Raw genomic sequence first — 22,601 nt, 5'->3', positions numbered from 1 at the left:
GGGAGATAACACGGCTGCTCAATTCTGCCAGAATAGCCCCAAGAAGGTATGGGAGCTAAGAAGCTAACAAGGCAGGAGGGAGGAGTGCCCTGTCATAGCCAGCCTGCCCTCTGTGTGGTGCTAGAGTCAAGTTCCCTTTCATATTCACCCACCCCCAGAACCTTTGGCCACCATAACACAAGGAAGCTGCCAACACCTGTTTGGCACAGCTCTCAAAGGGGGGTTCCTTTCCTCCAAACTCTTCTGCAGTCTCCATTTGAATCACTACAGTCTGTTCGTACCACGGTTCTAAGGTTTCTTGAGCAGCAGAGTTGTCATATCTTTCTTTCCTGCCCATGTGAATTTAAGTCTGAGGAGAGGTTGTAGCCAGCACAGAAGACAGACAAGGCAATCGCCAAGTGTCATTTATTATTAACTTTGAGAACTGGCAGCTCTGAAACACAGTGGTTGAGAACTTGTGGAGGCCAGAGCTGGATTGGTTTGGTATTCAGTTGGCACTTAAACACTTTCCATCCACTTACCATAAATAGTTTCCTAAGAAAACATAAAAGTAAACTGTAAATTTTGAAAATGTGACTGGGTAGAGGTAGTCTCTCCTCAGGCTGCACAGACTAAGTTGACCATAGCAAACTTCCTTTGCACTCTAGCCTTTTTAAACAAAAAGGTACAAAGAACTCCACCAAGCTAGTCTTTAGATGGTCTTTTCCCAACACAGGAAACAGTGGACATAACTCAGGAAGAATCTGAGGTATAACCAAGGGAGCATTTAGCCGCTGCACAGCAAAGTACAAAAGGTGACTGGGAGAAGCAGGGGCAGAATACACCTTAAAACACCAGTACGACTTCGAACTGGCTGGCAGCACTCCCACATTAACTGCAAAACGTTAAGTATCAGTACACAAATGGCTCAGACAGATCTACTCCATCCCCCACTCACTCTCCACAGGATCATATGACCAACTTAAGTCAGTTTCTTCAGTACATTTTTGTTTTAAGCCATACAGTTGTGTCTTCCTCATTTCTACCTAAACATTCAGCTTCTCTTAGGACCTTTATACTGCCTCCCATTAACCCAGTATCCAAGGCCTTTTGTGTGAAGGTCAATAACAAGAAATAGACCTCAACAGGCTCACAGTTCTTTGTACTTGTCATTCAAGTCACAAGTCCGCCTGACACCAAAGTACTTCAGAGAGTGAAGGGGTTGGCTTTGTCTCCAGAAGCTACATTTTAAACACACCAAAAAGTAATGCTTCTGATGAAAAATAGAAGAATGGGAGACAATGAACTTTTGTTTAGCTCCATTGTTCTGGAACTAAATGCTTAATTTGACATTTCTATGCAAATGCCCACATAGTTTCAAACAGGTACATATTCCCCTCCAACCCAGCTTCTTCACATGTAAATATGAGGCAGTGTTTGCTCTAACACTATTTTTTACCCAACTGACTGCATGCTGTGATCAATGACTGCTTGATGAGTTCTGGGCCCCTAAAGGTCATGGTTTTATTAACCTATCAGCTCTGGAAATGAGACCAAGGAGAAGGGAGTAGAAGGAAAAAAGACTGAAGCCAAGTTAAATTCTATTTCAGGTGAATTTATTGAGTTACAAAGAACCTACCAGCTCCACCATATTTACAAAGGTTTTCAAGAGGATTCTAGAGGTATTACTGCTGCTGAACCATAACTTAAAGCATAAACAAACCAAATCAACTACATCCATAATGTCAACTGTAGACACCCCAGTTACCTTATAGGACCTTTGAGGCATACTCAAACGTGGGGAAGATGTTTTTAAAATCCACTGATTTCTAAAGCCACCAGCAAGATTCTCATTTATCCCTCTAATGCAGCTATGTCTGAAGATCAGACAGCCTCATGCCACCGCTGATGGAAGTTGGTTTGTGTTCTTCAATATACACATTTTGTGAATCAGGAATTTGGAATTCAGTTAGAAGGCTCTTCAGAAGCAAGCATTGCAAGGTGTTAAAATAATCTTAAAAAGGACAACAAAATCCCCAGTTGGTTCCATCTGATACTTTTACCAGGTAGTATTGCTGCCAGATGTGCATGTAAAATCCTGTCATCACTTCGGAGTCACAACCAAGGCAAATTAAGTTAAACTTCCCAGGGCACTGTCACTATTCACACCTCAAGCAGCACTGTAGAAACAGTGTCACCTGAAAACATCACACTGCTGTTCTTTTCTTACTGTCCATGACTCTCTGAAAGCCTGTTCAGTCAATTTCTTCCATTCAGTTGCAAGAAGAAATAGTAATGCTCTCTACATTCACTCATCCACCTTTCCATTCCCCACTCCATCTGGATGCACGCAGTTCCCACTGACAACCAGTAGCTCTGCTTGCCTTGTTAATAACTCTACATTAATTTTTACTTGATACTGAACTTCACACATTATTGAATGTTTGGGGAAAAATCTAATCACTTGAGTGTCCGTGGCCACCCTCAGGACATTGACAGGTGAACATTTGCTGATCAACAACCTAATCCATAACACAGACTTGTAAAGTATCAGCTAAGATTCAGAGTTACTCTATGCACCAAAACCTAAAAACCCAGAAAGGAATGAGTCAGTTTCAAATAGAGCAGCAATGAAGCTGCTAATATATTTCAGAGAAAACACTCGGAAATACCCTTTCTTGTACAAAGCAAGAGGAAGCCTACCAACTCTATCTTTAAAAGAAATATGTAACTTTGTTGCTACTGCAAGGGTTACAAAAACAAAGAAAGCCGCCCAAGCATCATTCATGTAAGAGAAACTCCCATCTAAGAAGAGGTCTTATGGAATATGTACTACAGTAATGTGGGCCGGAATCAGACCTGGAAAGTCTACCCCCACACAGCAGGGAGACACTTAGAGGCACACCACACTGTCACACTGCTCTCCTCAAAGGCAAAAAACATCCCTTCACACTTATGAAGTGAGCTACAGAGCTGCTCACTGCAAAGCAGCAGCTACCCTAGGATTTTAAAAGTTTATACTGTCATAATACCAAGAGAATTCTCATCAACTTCTGAGATTTGTAGCTGGGCCATGCTGAGAACACATTTGGCTCAAACAGTACATACACAAGTGACACCCATGTTGCTAAGTGAGTTGAGAACCCAGATGCTCAGGTGTTGAAACACTGGGTCAGATAAATTTAAGTTGCATATTTGCAAGTATGATTAGAGCAAGTCTTTAAAAGGGGAATTATCCTGAAGCTTGTGTACCTGAAGAGAACATCGAGCTGCCATGCATGCTATGCTACACCCAGCCACAGTGTGAACTGTTTGAATTTAGTGCTGAGCACAACAGCAAGGCCACGCAGGGATCAAGCTATGACTATGAAAGGAGTTTTATAGGACAACACTTTCAGGCATAGCGGAATACCCTTCCCTACCAGAGTGATGGCTGAATGAGCTGCACCCAGTAACACATCTTACATGACTTACACACCTCCTCTAGCCCTCCAGAGGAATTGATACAGAGAATGCCACAGTAATATTGCTGTGGAACATGCAAAGACCTCTTGATAAGTAACTCAGGAAAGCTTAGAGGTGGATTTTCCTATATCCATTTTCACTGAGGTAAACGGGAATTATTCTAACAACTTGACTAAGAAATGATCAAATCTCTAGTACAGGTTACTTAAGCATTTCAAAGCTATACAGCTCACTTGGAAAGAGCTAAGTAATAATTTCAGCATTGAGCAGGAAACCTTTGTGCTTAGTTTGTGGACTAAAGGCTGAGTTAAATCCTATTATTGCAAGCCACCAAAATGCAGTCATGCCAGGCTTTGCAAAGATGAAGGAAAAGGGATTCTTTCCAGATTCCTTAAAAACTGGAATATAGTGTAACAAAAGACAGCTATGGTAACTATAAGAGTCTGAACATCTCTACAAGATTCTCCTCCGGGCCATGAACTGGCCCTGGAAGACTCAAAATAAAAGGCAAAGAGTTGTACAGCTGAAAGTGTTCTGAAAAACCAAAGGAACTCCATCCATAACAAATTGTCATGACCATTGATACAGAAGAATGATACTGGGTAACACTGTTACCTGGTGCCATTTTATCAGTGAGAGAGTTAGTACCTGTAACAACCTGATCCTAATTAGTCCAGTAAGCTGATGCTTTTTCCTTTAACAGATCAGTACTGATTATTGGTAGACACCAATAACATATCCCTTTATTTCTGTACTGGGCCACCCTCAATCCTAGATCTGGGGCAGACTGCTCTGCAAGTTTTCATTACCTGAGTGATCTCCTGATTTCTTTTTTCGGTATCCGTAACCTCATGCTGAGATTTAAATTCCAGTTTTTGAAAGGCAGAGGGTTATTTACCAACCTGAGACTCAACTGTCCCTTTCAATTTTTTTAGTGCTTGAAATTGAGATTTTCACACAGTGCAACCTAGCAGTCATACATAAATCATCACTTATTACCACACTTTGAAAACAGCTGTGTTAGGCAGTGGCATTTTACTTCTCAGAAGATTTTACTTTCCCTTGATCTTCCACTTTTTTGATGGCAGCTTGGATAGCTTCTTGATCACCCAGAAACTGGTGAGGGCCCAGAGGGTGCAGATTCTCATCAAGTTCAAGAAGTATGGGCACACCAGTGGGGAGAGTAACATTGATGATGTCCTCATCGGAGATGCCTGCCAAAGAAAAACAAACACAAAAACCAGTTACACCTAGTTTAGTGAACAGCTTCCTAATTGTCTGTCTAGCTCAGCCTTATTTCTGAGATTATGTAGTCTTAAAACAGTCGAGGACATGTTCCAGCCTCCATCAACACCACCAGCTACTCAAGGGTCAATTCCCAGCTAGACCACAGCTGGGTTAGTGCTTTAGGAACAGATAAAGGAGGGAACTCCCATCGAGGTGACGACAGTTTCTTCATTTTTTCAGTCTACACATGTGAAATAAGCAGGAAGAGATTACCCTGGAAGCTATACCTTTCCTTTAATACAGGATGTTGAGGACAATAAGTTCTCCTCCATATCTTCCCAACTCATGCATCAGAGAAGAAGATTAGAGTCCACAAGTGCTACTCCAACATGAAACAACCTCTGCTCAGCAACCAATACAAACAGCCTCTTTAAAAAGGGAGGATACCGAGGTTAATTTCTCTTAAATCCTCTGTGCAAAACTTCTCATAGAAGCAGTCTTAAAAATCAGTATTTAGTTCTTCCAGTGTAAGAATCACTGTTCACCCACATCTGATTTCTCAAAAGCAGGTTAAAAGCATCTTGCCTACAGTATTATTCTCAGAATTACTAGATACAGAATATTCATTTCCACTTCCAAATGAGGGAGAAGGGAAGAAAAGAAGGGAGAAAGTCAACTTATACAACTTGAAGCATTTTCCTGTATCTCTCAACTTCACTAAAATAACATGTGCCTAGGGAGAAAATTTATTTTACCTTGCTGTGCTTAATTAAAATATTCTGAAGCTCTAATCTAGTGAAATTGCTCATTATTTTTACATCAAACACACAAGTCTCCAAAGCATCCAAGTGAATTTTGAGACCAAACATCCTAGTAAAGTTTGTGCACAAGGTCTTAATAGTTGCGTTAAGAAGCAGTGACTGCAAAGACGTTACTCCTCAAGTTTCAGGCAAAAGAAAGCTAGTGTCTTTGGGAATGTCAGTATTTCTTTTTTTCTTCCGTTTAGAAGCAGTGAGGTCACACAACAGCAGCCTACTGTTGTAAAGCAGGACAGCACTGAGTAATTCATGCTTAGAAAATGCACACAATCAAGCTTCTAAAACAATGAGGCCATATAAACTAGACCAAGGTAGATGAAAACATCCTCTTGAGCAGCTGACAAAACAGATGGTTCTCAGAACATATGGGTGCAAATTTACCAGCGCTTTTCACATTAAGTAGAAAAGCAGAGCCAACATTTTAACAGGAAAACCCACAAAGTCAAGCCACTCAGCAACAGTGGGACGACAACAGGTCAGAAAAAACAGAACTTATCATGAGGTGAGAATCATTTTAAGCCCCTGCTCAAAGACTACACAAGCATGCAACTTTTCCAGTGACCTATTCTTGTTTTGTTTATGCTAAGTACATATTTCAGCTGGAGATTAGCCCTAAGTTTCAGAAGAGCAGAGGGCAAGGGAAACTGACAAACCCTTGCAAGAGACTTACACCTTGTTACACACTGAGCCATCAGTCCATTAAAAAAAATGCATACTCTGCCAGTTTAAGCAATCCCTGTATACAAGGGATAATTAATTCACTTGTAGGCAGCAGAGTCAAAGACCTACAGAAAAGCACTCAAGGAGCACCTAAAATTTTAAAACCACACAGAAATCAATGGCAAAAATAGTGAGTCCATTTACCAGACACAAGCACTATTCTCAAGGACTTTGGTTTGCAAAACAAGCAGCTCATCTGCCTGAGCTCTTATTTCAAGGATTCTTAAACATATTAGACTTTAACGATATACACATCACCACTTTTCCACAGAGAATCAGTCCCTAGGAAGCATTCTGCCCACTTCTCAAATTCAGTCTCCCACACTAAATCATTCGGATATACACAAAGCAGATGCAGTCATATAGGAGAGTTTAGGCAAACCGCAATGTGGTCAGCAGCCAGGATATTTAAAGGTTTCCTCTAAAGAGGGATGAAACAAAACAGCAGTAGCTACATGGATTCAGAAATGCATCTTCCTGTTTTTACAGAACACAAAGTGACCACACCAATGTCAACTAGTTCTGATTTACAAAGCAAAACAGTGCAGCCTAGGATAAACAAGCTGCAGAAAGCATGTTGGCTTTCTCCTTGAGATTCTTCCTCATACAGGAGTGTTGCCTCACAGCCAGAAGGCTGGAACTGCAAGTTGAAGTCAGATGAAAATCCTAAAGAAACAGTAGTGTCCTGTTGCTTTATTTCAGCACTGTTACTGTATTTGTATAGTATTTCTGTTCTTCAGGAAGCAAGATGCTGATCAGGCTTGTCACACAAGCTCTTCAGTTGCAGGCAAAATGCACGCAGAACACTGCCCATCCAGCAGGCTAGGAGAACAGTAAAGAGATCACATCTCATACTCTGGCCATCGCGAGTGCAAGCTAACCGCTATCCAGTTACTTCATGTGCTGTAACTATAGCCAAGTGACCTTTTCTTGCACTTCATCTGAGCTGGCCTCTGCCACAACCCCACCTTATCTCACAAGAAATAAGGGTGAAATCAGGGCAAGGACTCAACTGCTGACAACAAGGTGCAATGGGAAATAAGCCCATTGAAGAAGCAATACTCTTCCCTTCAGCATAATACTAAAGCCTGGGTCTCAGCACCGCTGAAGGGTACTGTGTTGCTGGAAGCAGTCTTTCCCCAAGACTGTTTAAAACTAAGATCCTACCTATTTACAGACATGAGAACCAACAGACATTTCTGAAGTACTGAGGATGTCTTCCTCAGGATGCCAGATTAAGTGCTGGCTGGGCAACTAAAATTCCTCAAGTGGACATCTCCCATGTTCTCTCCTGAGCACCTGCTAAACATTGTTCCTTTATAGCAGCTGTATAGCAGGAAGCATAGGTACAGGAACATTGTATGAATTTGGTACAGCACTTATTACAAAAAAGATCTTTCAAAATCACATTTAGAATTCTTTCTAAATCACATTCAGAATTGTTTCTCAGCTCACTTATGCTCAATTTAACTGAACTGGGTGATCAAACAGAGACTAGTAATATATCTGTGCAAGCTTAAGAGCTCACTTTTACCTGGTAGCCCATGAAATGCTTTGAAATACTTGCACCCTGAAAAGTCCTACAGAGGCAAACCCCATTGGACTTGATTTTTAGCACCTACAGCCAACTTCTCCAAGGGCTGGCTCAGCTTCTCCCTTACTCTAATCTGTCCTTACCAAGTTGCTTCCGTCTATTCTTATGGTCAGAGCAATACGAAAACCACACCAGCTATTGAGAACAGCTACACCCCTCCTCCCCTCCATGTCAACTACACCTGAAGCCAGATGATTCATCCAACAACACACACAATCATGTGCATAAATTCAGCCACAATGTGCTTGTAGAACTGATGCTTTGTTATTGAGATCCAAATCAGGTCATAGCATCCTTCCCACAAGCTTAATGAAAACATTGAAGCTTTAGCCTAATAAGTTAAATATTCAGGGCCAGATTCTGCCCTCCCTGTAGGCTGGCAGAGCACCTAGCTTCAGTATGGTAGAGGAAGGAAGTGGGTAGTGTTAGAGTCTGGCTATTAATCTTTACAGAACATTAGCTCACTGTGCAGATTTTAAGGAAAGAAGGAAGGTGGTTGGGCCACAACATGTTATCTACATCTGTTACACCCTTATGCCTGCCAAGATTTTCTTTGTCTGTGTTGGGTTTGCATGGCAAGGCTTTGGTAGTGGGGGAGCTACAAGGGTGGCTGCTGTGAGAAGCTGCAAGAAACTTCCCCTGTGTCAGATAGGGCCAATGCCAGCTGGCTCCAAGACGGACCTGCCAGTGGCCAAGGCCAAGCCAGCCAGCAACAGTGGTAGCAGCTCTGTGATAACATATGTAAGAAAGGGGAACAGGGAAAAAAAAAGGCAAGAACAGCAGTGGAGAGGAGAGCGAGAGTATGTGAGAGCAACAACTCTGCAGACACCATGCATGGCCTTTACTTGTTAAACTGCCTTTATCTCCATCCATTAGTTTTTCCCCATCTTATTTTCTCCCCTCACTGACCTGCTGAGGAAGGGATTGATAGAGTGGCACATTGGGTGCCAAAAGGGACTGTGGTGGGTTGACCTTGGCTGGACACCAGGTACCCACCAAGCCACTCTATCACTCCCCTCCACAGCAGGACAGCAGGTGAAGAAAATAAGACAGAAAAAACCTCAAAGTAGTTTAATAAAGCACAAGCAAAGATCACATACAGAAGAAAGGAAAACAAAAGATTTCTTCTCTACTTCCCATCAGCAGGTAATGTCCAGCCACTTCCCAGGAAGCAGGGCTTCAGTATGCATACTGGTTGCTCCAGAAGACAAATGCCATAACAAATGCCACTCACACACACCCCTTTCTCTCAGCTTTTATTGCTGAGCAGACATCATACGGTATGGAGTATCCCTTTGGTCAGTTTGGATCTGCTGTCCTGACTATGCCCCCTCCCAAGATCTTGTCCACCCCCAGCCTACTGGGTGAGGAGGAGGATGTTGGAAAGACAGCCTTGATGCTGTGTGAGCCCTGCTCAACAGTAGCCAAAACACTGGTGTGTTATCAACACCTTTCCATCTACAACTACAAAGCACAGTACTATGAGGGCTGCTATGGGGGAAAATTAACTCCACCTCAGCCAGACCCAATAAAATATCATTACATAAAGAGCTCCCGATCATGGTCTGACTTTGCCTGTGGTCATTACTGAGGCCATCCCAATAGGAGACAATGTAAGAAAGCAAGCCATGAATCTATCGTATTCCCATGCAGTAGAGAAATCCAGCCTGCCTTAAACTCCTCAAGCAGTCCAAGACTGCATAGGCTGAAAGAGATATGCTACTACTAGCACTAGCTGTCAACTATGGCATTAGATAAGAAAGTCCCAGAAGTCTTGAGCAGACCCCCAGGCTGCACCACTACCATCAGGAACTCAAGGCAACACTATGACAAATGGAATTCTTCAAGCATGCAAATCCAGAGCCTACCAGCATATATATTAACCTTGGACAGAGCGCTGGCAAAAGACTTCCATCTCTGCATGAAACGCTATTGAGAACCTGAAGTCCAAGTTTGTGAGAGCCAGTCACTAACAACTCGTGTCTGAAACCTTGTTAGCCTGACATTCTGTTACTCTGGTGATTTTTGTATGCAAGTATAAAGCAGATCCACATTTCAAGCTCTTTACCAATTACTCATAGCACAGAAAATATACAGATTCAGAGAACTGCAGGGCTGTTTCAAAAAAAAAAAAAACAAACGTCCTTGAAATAGCAACTTCAGGGATACTCTGAAACGTTTCAGAGAAGACATTAAATTCCATCCACACTGAAACAATTAGAATTCTTTCATCAGGTCAAACTGAACTAAAACATTCCTATTTACTGCCATGTAAAGTTTCCAAGCTACAGCTTCCAGGACTAAGTTATTACTATGAGTAAGACATCCAAGCAGTCATGTAGGATTGCTGCTTGAGACATTTGGAGCACAATTTTCTAAATACCAAAAAACATGGCTCCAGCTAAGATTGAGGGGCCTAAAAACTTTGACTCAAGTGCAGACCACACTAAACTTGTCCAAAAAAAGTCCACAAGAACAAAGCCCACCTCACAGTGGGTACTATGAATACAGTAGACAAAGTTTAAGTACTGTTGAATCAAGTCCAACTCCAGCAAGGCTCCAGAGCTGCTCACAACTCACAACCTTTCAGTAGGAAAAGGGAGAGAGAGTCAGCAATGTAGCAAGGAAGCTCTTAGATCCAGCTAGATACAGGTTGGAGCTCTGAAAAAAAAAGAAAAGAGAGCAGGTTGCAATATCAGGAGTCTTTAAGCTCTGTTCATGTTGCCCTTCAGGCCAGCTCTGCAGCAATCCAGATCTCCACTGCATAAAGGGCAGAAAAGACAGCATGTATCTGGCAATTGCTCCTGTGTGGGAGCTGGGGTAGCTGATGGGCAGTCCTCAGTCAACAGAACTAGATCCTCTGCCAAGGATTCCTCACATTTCCTTATGTAAGCACATGCTGGGAAGGGCAAGGTGTAGGACAGGACAGACAAGAGTCATAGCTCTATTCTACTTTGGTTGTGAGCAGCTTTTGAAAAGTTATATGTAACAGATCATCCCAAAGAAAAGCTTTGCAGCTCCTCTAACTTACATTGTTCTCTGATCTCAATGCAGCAAGGAACCCAGCTGTATTAACTTTAAAGTAACCTTTACCAGTCACTGATGCTGTCAGCTCTATCCTTGGTGCATGCCTGCACAGAAAGTGGCCCAGGGTTTCTGCCAAAGCTGTGGTTAGCTTGCAGGATTTCACTCTCAAAGGCCTTGGCCAGCATGGTTTCAAGGAACTGATTCAGTTCTTGGAGGGGTCAGGGTAGACACCGTGGTTGCAGATCTCCCTACCTCTTTTTTCCTTCATAATTCTTTATCGTTTCACAGAGTGTGAACAACCACCCTGACCACAACAGTAGAACTGGCTGAACTTCCTCCTTCATCCAAGCAGTGATCTGTACCACAGAATTCACCGCCTCTATAGTTCCAGAAGCCACTTGTACATGCTTATTCCCTGGGCTTCTAACTCCTGATAAAGCATCAGCTGTCCTGACTGTTCCAGCATGCCTGAATGCAAAGAGCACTCAGCAGAGTCAGAGCTGTAGAGGCACCACTAGAGGGTTTTATAACTAAAAAAGTGAGTGGCCACAATCCAGTCTGTGCATACTTGCATCTACATCTCTAGCAGGTTGCACTCATACCTATATAATTGCTAAATTCTACTCTACCCACAAAGAAATTAATGAAGTCCATCTTCCAGTTTAGGACAACACAAACTAGAAGCCATGTCATAAAACAAGAGGCAGAGGGGAGGAATCTAGCAATGACTTAAAGATAAATCACATCCTTTTCAAGTCCCAAATAAACAACCTTGTGTTAAGCTACCGACTTATCTTGGTAGGCATTTTCTATACTGGGAAACAATACAGTGTTTGCATAAGCTTTAGCAAGTACCTACTCTGCAGAACTCCCTGTCACAGCAGCTTTTTTAAGAATTACCAGGAACAAAGTATGAAAAGTGACCCACCACAGTAACAGTCAAGAATGTCTTCCACAACCCAAGACAAGCACTTTATTTTACTGTGTTATAGCAATGCTTGTTTAATGAACAGAGTATGACTTCAACCCTTCTGACAAAGCAGCTGAATAAATCCAAAAATAGTTACTGCCTGAAGAGTTTGTGTCTGCCTAGACCAACCACAAAGTTAGTTTGAATACAGTACTTTAAAATGAGCAGTCAGAAACAAGAGGAAAGCACCTGACTCTCAACTACATTAACCTAACTAATTGTCTCCCCCTTCCACATCCCCCAGTTTGATTCCTGTTCCAATAGGCCTGCTTTTTACTTTCTCCTTGGAGACCACAGGCATTAAGTGTTACATTGCCCAGATAAGTAACATACAGTACAGAACAAGATGGAAAGCTCTAAGCAGTTGAGTAAGGGTAAGAGGGGAAGGCTAAAAGGAAGTCCCTTACCTTCCACATGCTTCAGCAATGCCCTGCTGCTGTTACCGTGAGCGGATATAAGGATCATTTTGCCACTTTTCAGTTCTGGCACTATCTTTTCATTCCAATAGGGAAGGAGTCTATCAAGCACATCTTTTAGACTTTCAGCCTTTGGGAGATTATCCTGAGAGACATCGCAACATTTATACCGGCGATCATTATATATCTCTTCATAGTAAGGATGAGATTCAGTTATGGGAGGTGGAGTAACATCATAGCTTCTCCTCCATAATTTCACTTGCTCCTCCCCATGATTCAGAGCCATTTCTGCTCTGTTGAGACCAATCAGTGCACCATAGTGACGTTCATTCAGTCGCCAGGAACTCTGAATGGGGACCCACTCTTGACCCATCTCTTCCAGGATAATCCATGCAGTCTGGATGGAACGAGTGAGTACAGAGGTAAAGACGAGGTCAAACTCAAAGCCCAGAGCTTTAAGGTGTTTTCCAGAGTTCCGAGCTTCCTTTATCCCATCACTGCTCAGCTTCTGGTCCACCCAACTGCAGAAGCGATTCTCCTTGTTCCAGGCTCCTTCCCCGTGTCTTAAGATAACAAGCCTGTACTTAGCCATTTTGGTTGCAGTTTAGCACAGATGACAACTGGTCTGGCATCTAATAATGATGCATCTGGGCAGAGAAACAAGACAGATACATCAATGAGACAGGCACGTCAAACATCCCACAGATAACACATTACAGCGAGCAACATGGCAAAGAGTAGACAACTGTCAGCATCAAAACAGTCAAAGAAACAAGTGTCTGCTGAGTATGTTTTTACCTTTGAGGTCTCCTGGCTTTGAATTCCTTCCCACTCATGTGGGAGGAAAAGCACTATCCTCCACCCAGGTTGCTGCAACCAGCCCAGTTGATTGGTAGCTGATTTGTACAAGCTGCTCCTCCCTACAGATTTCCCTCAAGTGCTTACACAGAGCCTCACTCCCCAAGGAACACATCTCACTGGTGAATTTATTAGAGGTGACACCTGAAGCCCAAGCTCATAAGAGCTGCCCAGACCCAGACTGGCTCCAAGGGAACAGAGACACAGATAGCAACTGTGATCCTCAGCCAGAGAAACTGGAGAGGACCACCACAGAATTGGAACTGGCAATATGTAGAACCTTATTAGCTTTCCTCAAAGGAGATGTCACCATAATCAAGCTCTGCATAACTTGTTCCCTCACATCCCCATTCTGTCCTGCTAATTCTGCCAGTCTCTGCTTCATTTTTCCCCAGGCCACCTCCTCCATCATTCCTCCACACTCAAGTGCCACAACACAGCTGCCCTGGGATGCAGTGCAGAAGTGAGTCCTCATCTCAGAATCCAGAAGTAATCTCACAGATTATTCCATCCCCATCCTTACTTTCAAGTATATTTTTCCCTCTTGTGTCTATGAATTACAAAGACAGGTTCTCAGGCACCAGGATTAATGTTTTCACTTTTGCAGTGGTGTCATGGTTTAGCCAGCAGCTCAGCCCCACGCAGCCGCTCGCTCACTCCCCCACCAGTAGATGGGGGAGAGAATCAGAAGGGTAACGCTCATGGGTTGGGATAAGAACAGTTTAATAATTAAAAGAAACAACAACAGAAATGCAATGTAAAGGAGAACAATGAGAGGCGCAAAGCCCCAGGGGAGGGGGGAAGGGAGGGGAGAGGGGGAACAAACCGCATGCGCCGCAACTGCCCCCCCTTAATATACTGGTCATGGTGTCACGTGGTATGGAATGAACCTGCCATTGGCCAGTCAGGGTCAGCTGCCCCAACCACGGCTCTGCCCCTCCCAGCCCCCGCCCCCACCCCAGCCCCCGCCCCCACCCCCACCCCCCCACCCACCCCCACCCACCCCCCCCCCCCCGCAGAGCTCGAGAAGCTGGAAAGGTAGCCAACCCCCCACGGTGAGGAGAATTAACCCCTTCTCAGCCAAAACCAGCACATTCGGGCACAAATAGTATATTTTCTGTCCTCCTTAAATATTAGGCAGCTACCCACTCACAAGGTCAAACACCACCTTTCTTTGCTCCTCTTGACTAAGCCACAGCACCTCTGGATTATCTTCAATGGGAGATGGATTTTGACTGCTCACCCAGGCTTTTGCTACACGGCCAAGGATCTTCTAGCAGATTGTGTGATGCCTGAAAGGTCCATCTAACACATCACTGCAACTCAGAAAGCCACACGTGATCACTCTGACCCGAGACGTGACAGACTAGATAGTAATGGGGGGGGGGGGGCAATATAAAAATATAGTGCTCTGCACTGGGAAAACTACTGTATACTCAAACAAGCATTAAGTGCTCTCAAAACCATGGCCAGTGGGAGACTGATGTCTGATTTCTGCACACCCAACTTTGGACTAGATTTCCACATGACACATTTATGGGAGCTCCCATCACCTCACATCAGTTGGAGCTGCTTCAATCACACTCCAAGTCTCTACGTATCTCAAGTTCAGGCCCGCTGTGACCCTGAATTAGGTCAGTCAGAGGGGTTAAGCCCATGCACTATGGGTTTTGGGAAGTACCCAGCGCAACGTCAGCATTCATTTTTACCGGACTTTCAGAAAGTGTACAGAAAAGTTGAATTAGCAGCCTCAGTAATTTGATCTTGACCGTAACAGCAGCTCAGCTCTCCTTTACTCCCACATAAGGCAAGAGTCTACATCACACAAGGACACTACACAACATCTCCCCAGCTCTAACTTCCAACTACTAGTACAGCTCAGAATTAAAAAGCCTTCTAAGGACTGCCAGATTTTTACAGAATATCAGGAGGTATTGCCTGACACACAACAGACAGTTGGCAAATACAAGGGAAGCTCTTCTGTGATTTCATGCAAAGGAAGCCCGAATTTTGTGAATGACAAGGAGCATCTCAGACAAAATCCCTTGCATGGTCCACTTTTTCCACTGAAAATAATCAATTGCACCTTAATCAAAGAAATCAGCTATTGTTAAGATTCAGGTGTCATGTCACATCAGATACAATACTAAACTACACCGTTTAAGATAACAGGTTTATAACAGGGAGTATCAGATAGCATTTCCATCTAAAGCCAAAGTGATCTTTCTCCAACATCCCATAGACACAATTAAAAATTGCAGCATGTTCACAGCATGAACTACTATACAAAATATAGCCGCATAAAAAGCTTTATCTCTGCAGATACCTCGCTGCTCAGTTTCACCATGTAATCTGTTCCTGTGGATAATGCAATTCAGAAAACCAAATTAAGACCTAATACAAAAAACCAAGACCCAACAAGAGAGGAGATGCACCTGTTCACACATGTTCTTAGTTGCATACTTTTGGCCAGAAACAATAAAAACTCAATATAACACAAAAAACCCTCATGCAAAGACCTAAGATCATCTGGGGACCATAAACTCCAGTTCAGTTACATACAAGATTAGGTAGAATCAACATTCTCAAATAAATTTAGAAAGGACTGGCAGTCACAGGGTTGTTTAAATATCGGTCCACTTATGGAAGCGTTTAAGCTAGAAAGCCTTAGAGCAAACACATGGAAATAATCCTACTCACCTTTCCTATGGCAAAGGAACAACCTACACAAATCCCAGCACAGACTCAAGAGCTGCTTTATACAGAGGCCACCACACACTCTTGGCTAGTTACCTGCAGGAAGAGAATAAACACCAAGTGCTCATGCAGAAAGAAACCACAAGTACAAATGGTTATGCCAACCATCATTTGCTCTTGGAGCTGTAAGAAAACAGTGCACACACCCCTTGTAGGGGCTGGGAAAGCTACCAATTTCCTTCTCCCAAAAAGATGTAAGTGCACAGCTCCTGCATTTCCAACAAGGGAAAGTTTCCCGTCTCCCAGATGCCCCAGGATATCATTTGCTCCCCCAGATTTATTCAGACTGCAATTACCGTACCTCTAATGCATAGAAATCTGCCGAAACCTCTGGGACCCCACAGAGGATATAGACAGTAGACCTGGACCCAGCATACAACAGAAACAACCCTGAGCCCAGCACAGCAGCTGAGAACAAGGCGCTCAGGATAACGTCTTACACCGGCAGAGCCTTGAGCCAAGCACAGCTTTAAGGTCTAACAGCCAGAGGTGGTCATTTCCAGGGCCCCTCGCTCCGGCCAGCACAAACTCCCCTGCTCGGCCCTTTAACAATAGGTCCCTGTGCGACGCACCTACGCCTCTTCGCCTTCCCCAAGAACACAGAGGCTTCACCAGGAGCGGGCCGGCGACCCCCTCACACGGGAAGTGCCCCACGGCCACCGCGCCCTCGGGAAGCCCCCACCCGCCCCGGGCCCCAACACCGCCATCCTCTCCCTCGAGGGACGGACGGACACACACATGCTGCCCCGGCCGGCTCCGGGCCCGGCACCCGCCGAGGGACCCCGCCTGCTCCCAGGGCCTCAGGGAGCCTCCCCCGGGCCCCGACGACCACCCCACCCCCCACACACGCCCGGTGACCCCGCCAACACTCTGTCCCTCGACTTCAGAGAATTAGCAGACTAAACCCGCGCCGCCTTACGGGACCACCGCCGCGCTCCGCAGCCCACCCCCGAGGCCCAAGCGAGCACCGCCCGCTCGCCTCGCCGCCGCCGCCGCACCGGGAGAGGGGTGGACCCGGCCTCTTAATGAGGCCTCGGCTTGCCCGGGCCCGCGAAGCTGCGGGAGCCCGATTGGCTGGCCCAGAGGATGAGCACCGCCCTCGCCCAATGAGACCGAGCCAGTGGGCGGTGCCGCGAGAGAGCGGCGTGCTGCCTGGGGGCGCGCCCGGAGCCAAGCCAAGGCGGGTCCTGACGCGACCGCCCGCCGGGACTCCCCCCCGCGGGTCGGTTCCTGCGGGGGGTCGCAGCAGCGGTGCTGGTTCCCTCTCTGGTTCTGGACGCACAAACGCAGCCGGCGTTGGCGTGGGTGATGCTCACCCCTTTGTCGGCGCTGCCGAAACGGAGAATCGGGGTCACGCCTGCGTGTGCAGAGCGCGACCAGCGGCTTGGGGCCGGGGCTAAGCCTCCGGCCTCTCCCGAAACAACCCCCCCGACCCGGCACCAGGAGGAGACAGGCCCTGCCGCCCCTGAGCCGGCGCTGCCCCAAGCCTCCGCCCGCCCCCGCAGCGCCCCCCGCCTCCCCGCCACCCCCCGGCGGGCAGGCAGGGAGGGAGGCAGGCAGGGAGGGAAGGGGGCATGGAAGGGGGCGGGCAGGCAGGGAGGATGCCGGCTCGCTGCCGCGGCGGGGATCAGGCGCAGGCCGGAGCCGGGGTCCCTCCAGCTCCCGGGCCCCGAACCCCCCCCACCCCGTACGAGGGTAGCACCACCGCCCCAGGCCGCCATCCAGCACCCCCCCGTTGACCCCCAGAAGGGAAGGAAACAAGGAACAGTGTCAGTCAGAAGTGGGTTTTTTTCCCAGGCAGGGCTCACTTTTTCTTCTGGCTTTAGGACTTTTTGCTTTCTATGAGAAGCGAGGGTCCAAAATCTCATTACTCATAATGAAATCAGCAGGAAAAAAACACCTGAGTGTTCTACATCACACTAGCTACCCTCACACCCACAGGCTGTAATTCCAATTCAGATTAATTAAAACCAAGTGGACAGAGCAACTCTGGCTAGAAATGGAGCGGAGTGGTGTTGGAACGTGGTGGCCTTTAGTGCTTCTATTGCCATAGGCCTCCTTTTATTTTTAAAAAGGAGAGCACATCTTTTATACATAATCAGATTCACATTTTCTTCTCTAAATGTTTACCCTTGAACAGCCACAATGTAAAGTTTAAAGGGCCACAAACTGTATGTATACCTAACATGCTCTATCACCGTCTCTACAAGGGAGAGATCTTCCATTTTTAATAGGTTAAAATGATAGTGCATGAAAATGAAAGATGGGGGATTCAGATTCTGACAGGAAAAAGCAACACAAGGAAATTTAAGAAAATTTGGGGCGGAGGTGTTAAAATAATGTCTCTAAAGTGCTGTGAGGAGAAAGGGTGTTTTGTTTTGCACTTACAGGGATTAGATCATAACCCATCAGTGGGAAAGAAGGATCAGCCAGATGAAACGCTCTTCACTAGGCTCCCAGCACGGCACAGCACTAAGTGTGCTAGGTGGTAAGAGTGGCCAGGCTGTCTGTGAGCAGCATCTTGTGCCTCTTTGGTGTTTACTGCACTGACTTCGTTCCTCATTTATTTGGAAAGCTCTGGAAAGCATTCTGCATCTCAAGGAGAACATTTTCAATGTTTTTCCTGATGAAAAGAGCTATGCCTGAGCTAATTACAGAACCACAATAAAATCTGCTGCTTCTGCAAAATATTTCCACTGGATGTGAATAGCCCTTACAGTTACACATATAATCCTTTTTGTCTCACCCACTAACTTTTACCTGTTGTCTATATCAACTTTGCCTAAGCCAGAACTTACAGTATAAAGCCAGTCCAGCCTACGTGATCAAAGTAGTACACTTAAGTTCACTATACCAGAAGAGTTTGATTTGCCACCCATCAGCTTGAACTGGTGAAGAGAAACACTCCCACATCACACTGCATGATCACAGACCTGCGGTCACACTGTCTCCACTCAGATCAGACCTGTCTCCTCTTGTACGAACAACCCTAGTGGTACAGCTCTGGACATGGGAGCATCACAGGCAAACTGGCTGATTGGCTTTGCAAGTTAAAGAACCAAAGGTCCTAGAGATGGAAAGAAAAATATCTATTATTATCAGCACTATGTATTGGCTTTACTTCAATCATTAAGAATACAATTAGCAGAAAGAAACATATGCCAATATGCAGTCATAACTGCAAGTGAAGAGACAGCAACCTGTGCCACAAGCCAGGACCTCCACAGCCATTAAATACAGACTTCTTATCTCCGTTAGTCTTTGAACAAGACCATTTCTTGAGCATGGTAAAACAGCCTAATGACTTTGAGTCACATTTCAAACTATGCACTGTGGAAGAGTCAAAGCAATATCTGGAAAAGTCAAAGCCATACCCCCATGCAAGACTGTGTAGACAGCTACACGCATTTGGCAGCTATTATCTCTCACACCAGCTGGGCTCTAGCATGTAGCTGGAACGTTTATGGCCAAAATGGTTCAGGAAACTCCTGTCCTCAACACATAAACTTCTGCTGGGCAGCAGTGCAACTGTGCCACACTAAAGAAAAGCCTGAAGCTGAGCAAGGCAGAAAGAGAAGAAAACAGAACTGGAAAGAAGAAAGGACAATTAATGAGTGATGAAAACTGTGGCAAACAGGAGCGTTCTTCACTGATTATGTCCTTGGTACTTTTTCATAGAATAATTACTATGTTCAAAGCTCGATCAAGTATTTGCCATAGAGCACTGCAGACATACACTTCGTAATTTCCAGAAGACCCTGAGCTCTTTATATTGATTTGATATATGAGCTGTCTTCATTAATAGTTTCATCTTCAAAAGAAACTTCTGTAACCAAATCCTCACACTTTTTAGTAACTCTGAAACCTTCTCTAAAACTTCCTCCTGGGCGTTTTTCTACTGCATGGATTTGTGCCTTTTCTTCTAGACTCTCCCTATTCCTTTCCAACTTCAGCTGCTGCCAGCAGCATGCCCTTTCTCTCTGCCACCCAGAGATGTGCCCAAGGAATCCTCACCCTTTTTATTTGGAGGTGGGCACATTCAGGCCATTTTCAATACCTGACAGTTTTTCCACGGAAGTCCTAGATCCTGCCTTTTCTCTGTCTGCTATCCATGCTATTGTTGTTTCACATTTCTCTGCAAATTTTCTGATGCTCCACTTTCATCCCAGGCCAAACTTGTATTGCAGAATGTCTGGGAGTACAACATACTGTGCAGAGAGATAAACACATTCTTATTTCCCCAGGAGGACTCAGAACTGTTACACTGGAAAATCACTCTGGCTATACCCATCTCCCAGCCCATCACCTCCCAATACACTGGTTATCTCTTCTCTTGTAAACTGAACACAAGCTTTATTTCTTGCAAGAAATCAACTGCAATGTGGACAGGGGCCTGGGAAGCCCACAGTGTGTGTTAACTCTCCTGTTAGCAGGACAGTGCCACCCTGGAAGGATACCTTTCCTTATAATACCACAGCCATCTTATCCATCCATGCCCTCAGTCTCCTTACCTATTCATTTTACACCTCAGCTTAATCATTTTTTCTGGTTATGTGTATTCATGGCCTGGAAGCTGTTTTTCTTGTTCCTGAGACCACAGCCACAGCTCACATGGAGTGCTGCACAGTCCGATTGACCTGAAGTCCTTCATACATCTCTCTACACCAGACCTTGGTCTATAATACAAGGAAAATAAAGCCTTCTCCATCAGAGCTCAGAGAGCACATAGCAGGCAAGGACACACCAGTCCTACTTCTGTCTTTTTGTTAGAGCTACTCACTTCATCTTGCATTAACCAGACAAGTGGTTCTCAACATTTTCTTGGCTCAAGCATGCCTATGCATGGGTAATTTTGCATCACACACCTACCCCTATTTGCCAATATATCACACCACCACATCTTAAACCAAGCCTATTATTACCTATAACTTGGGGGTGCACCTGACAGAGCAGAGAGGCGTACCTTGCACACCAGTTAGTCACCCAATTACAGTTTAAGCTCCTCAGCAAAGGGCCTTTTTCACCTTTTGTTTTACTAGTGCCTAATACAATGCTGCTTTTATATGTAAATACAGCGGGCTTTCATCCTGTTTGGGTATGGAGGCAATATATAACTTCATGCACCTGAATGGATTCTCTTTATGTCAAAACCAGAAGCATAAGTCCATGTGGAAGGCAAAGAAAGTATTCTACTTTCTTTCTTTTTTACTCTAACTCCATTACTTTGGGGGGAAAAAGAGAACTGGGTGCGTGTAAGCAGGTAAACTAACCCTGTATTTCTCACCAGAATCGTGGCTTTAGTCTTTAAGTAAATGCAGAAGTTTTCCTGAATCATTAAGTATCAAATAAATGACCAAGAAAGAGGAAGAAAATACATAAAAGCCTTTATTATATGCAAAACAGACAGAGGGAAGCTGCTATGTGAGGCATTGTATTCCAAATCCAAAGTGGGAACTGAATTTCGTATGTAATCCCTATGGCTAGGTACTGGTAATGTTACTCTGAAGTTAAACATGTGACTTCTGTCTGTTCATCTGAAATTTCAACTCAAAAAATTATTTCTGCATATCCCAAGCTGAAAACATACACAGGGGGAAAACCTTACTTTCTCTGTGCCCTCAAAACCATTATGTGGACATCTTCAAGTAAACACCTTACCACAACGGGTGCCTAGATGCTACAGGAACGTGTGTGGAACACAATGTTCTGAAGGAGCCCTCATGGACACACAGTTCTAGCCCCCAAAAATAACTCTAAAAGAAGTTGTACAGGGTGCCAACAGCTAGGAAAACAAAAATCTTCCTCACTGCCAAAAGTTTTGCCATTTCTGGAGCAAGAATCACAATTTGAAGATCTATAAGATTCACTTTTAAATTTTGTGGGTTTGGAGTGGTTTACATTGCAGGTTTTATTTTGGGGCATTTCACTGTTTTCTAGTCACAACACTGTACAAATTAACTTATTGTAGCAGTATCAAAAGCAAAGAAAATCCCGTGATGAATCTGCCTTTTTTTTCCCCATGATAAACAGAGTGTTGCAGACATCAGACGTCAGTAAGAAACTGTCTGGGAAGAGATAATTTAAAAGGGCCTCTGAAAAAAAGAATGCAGCAAGGTGGTGTCTAGTCAAGGCACGATAAGTTAGTTAGAGAACAGACTGGATAGTGCTGATACTAGAGCATGGTAACAGAACTTAAGAATCTGGGCAAATATAACCAAAAGGGTAAAATGGGAACCCCACTGTCATTACAGAGAATGCGGAGAACAACAAACACACACAAGACATATTCAAGTTCGCTTGTACTAATGTCTTTCTATGAAAAATTAATGGTTCACCTCAAAAAAGCTGCTCTGAAGTTTTTCACTTCCATGTTACAACAAACCCTGGGTTAACTGAGAACTTGGTGATGTGTGAGTACAGAGCTACCTCTGTATTTATTATGTTTATTTTCTCACAAACACTCCACAAATCACAAAGATTTGTCTTGTGTTTCTTAGGTTTCTTTCCATGGTATGTGGCTCTCTTGCAGCATACCAGTTTGCGAAACAAGTCTGACTGATGTTTAGTTTGGTTTTGAATGGAGCACAAAAATTAGTTTCCTAAATAAAAAAAAAATCTCCTACGTCAGGATTAGATAATATAAAGAGAAGGACTGAGTCACAGCATTCTACTTCACTGTAACTTCTCAGAATTCTGCGAGATTGCTCCTGACTTTAAAAAGTAACAAAATCAGGCCTTTCTTTTACAGGATTGTTTCCCAGGAAATTTTA

At 44.5% G+C, this 22,601-nt stretch overlaps 1 protein-coding gene across 8 annotated transcripts in view; it reads right to left on the bottom strand.

Annotated features, from left to right (window-relative positions):
* Nucleotides 1-1,573: 1,573 nt before the first annotated feature.
* The window catches only part of BPGM (bisphosphoglycerate mutase), a 36,290-nt gene continuing 15,262 nt past the window's right edge, over nucleotides 1,574-22,601 (bottom strand). For 2 of the 8 annotated variants that reach the window (XM_064458917.1, XM_064458890.1), the window contains exons 2-3: nucleotides 12,208-12,863; nucleotides 1,574-4,658 (exon numbers count right to left, since the gene is read on the bottom strand). In XM_064458917.1, coding sequence (XP_064314987.1) covers nucleotides 4,480-4,658; nucleotides 12,208-12,808 — 780 coding nt within the window. In that variant the 5' untranslated portion in view covers nucleotides 12,809-12,863 and the 3' untranslated portion in view covers nucleotides 1,574-4,479. Of the gene's footprint in view, nucleotides 4,659-12,207; nucleotides 12,864-13,014; nucleotides 13,754-15,774; nucleotides 15,868-16,750; nucleotides 16,858-18,764; nucleotides 18,899-22,601 lie in introns of those variants that run through there. The other 6 variants (XM_064458875.1, XM_064458856.1, XM_064458884.1 and 3 more) reach the window with 6 other exon arrangements.

Source organism: Phalacrocorax carbo, chromosome 1 (assembly GCF_963921805.1).
Source record: "Phalacrocorax carbo chromosome 1, bPhaCar2.1, whole genome shotgun sequence".
Classification (NCBI taxonomy): Eukaryota; Metazoa; Chordata; class Aves; order Suliformes; family Phalacrocoracidae; genus Phalacrocorax; species Phalacrocorax carbo.
The sequence above is the reverse complement of the archived record's forward strand: the minus strand, read 5'-3'. Positions and strand labels throughout refer to the sequence as shown.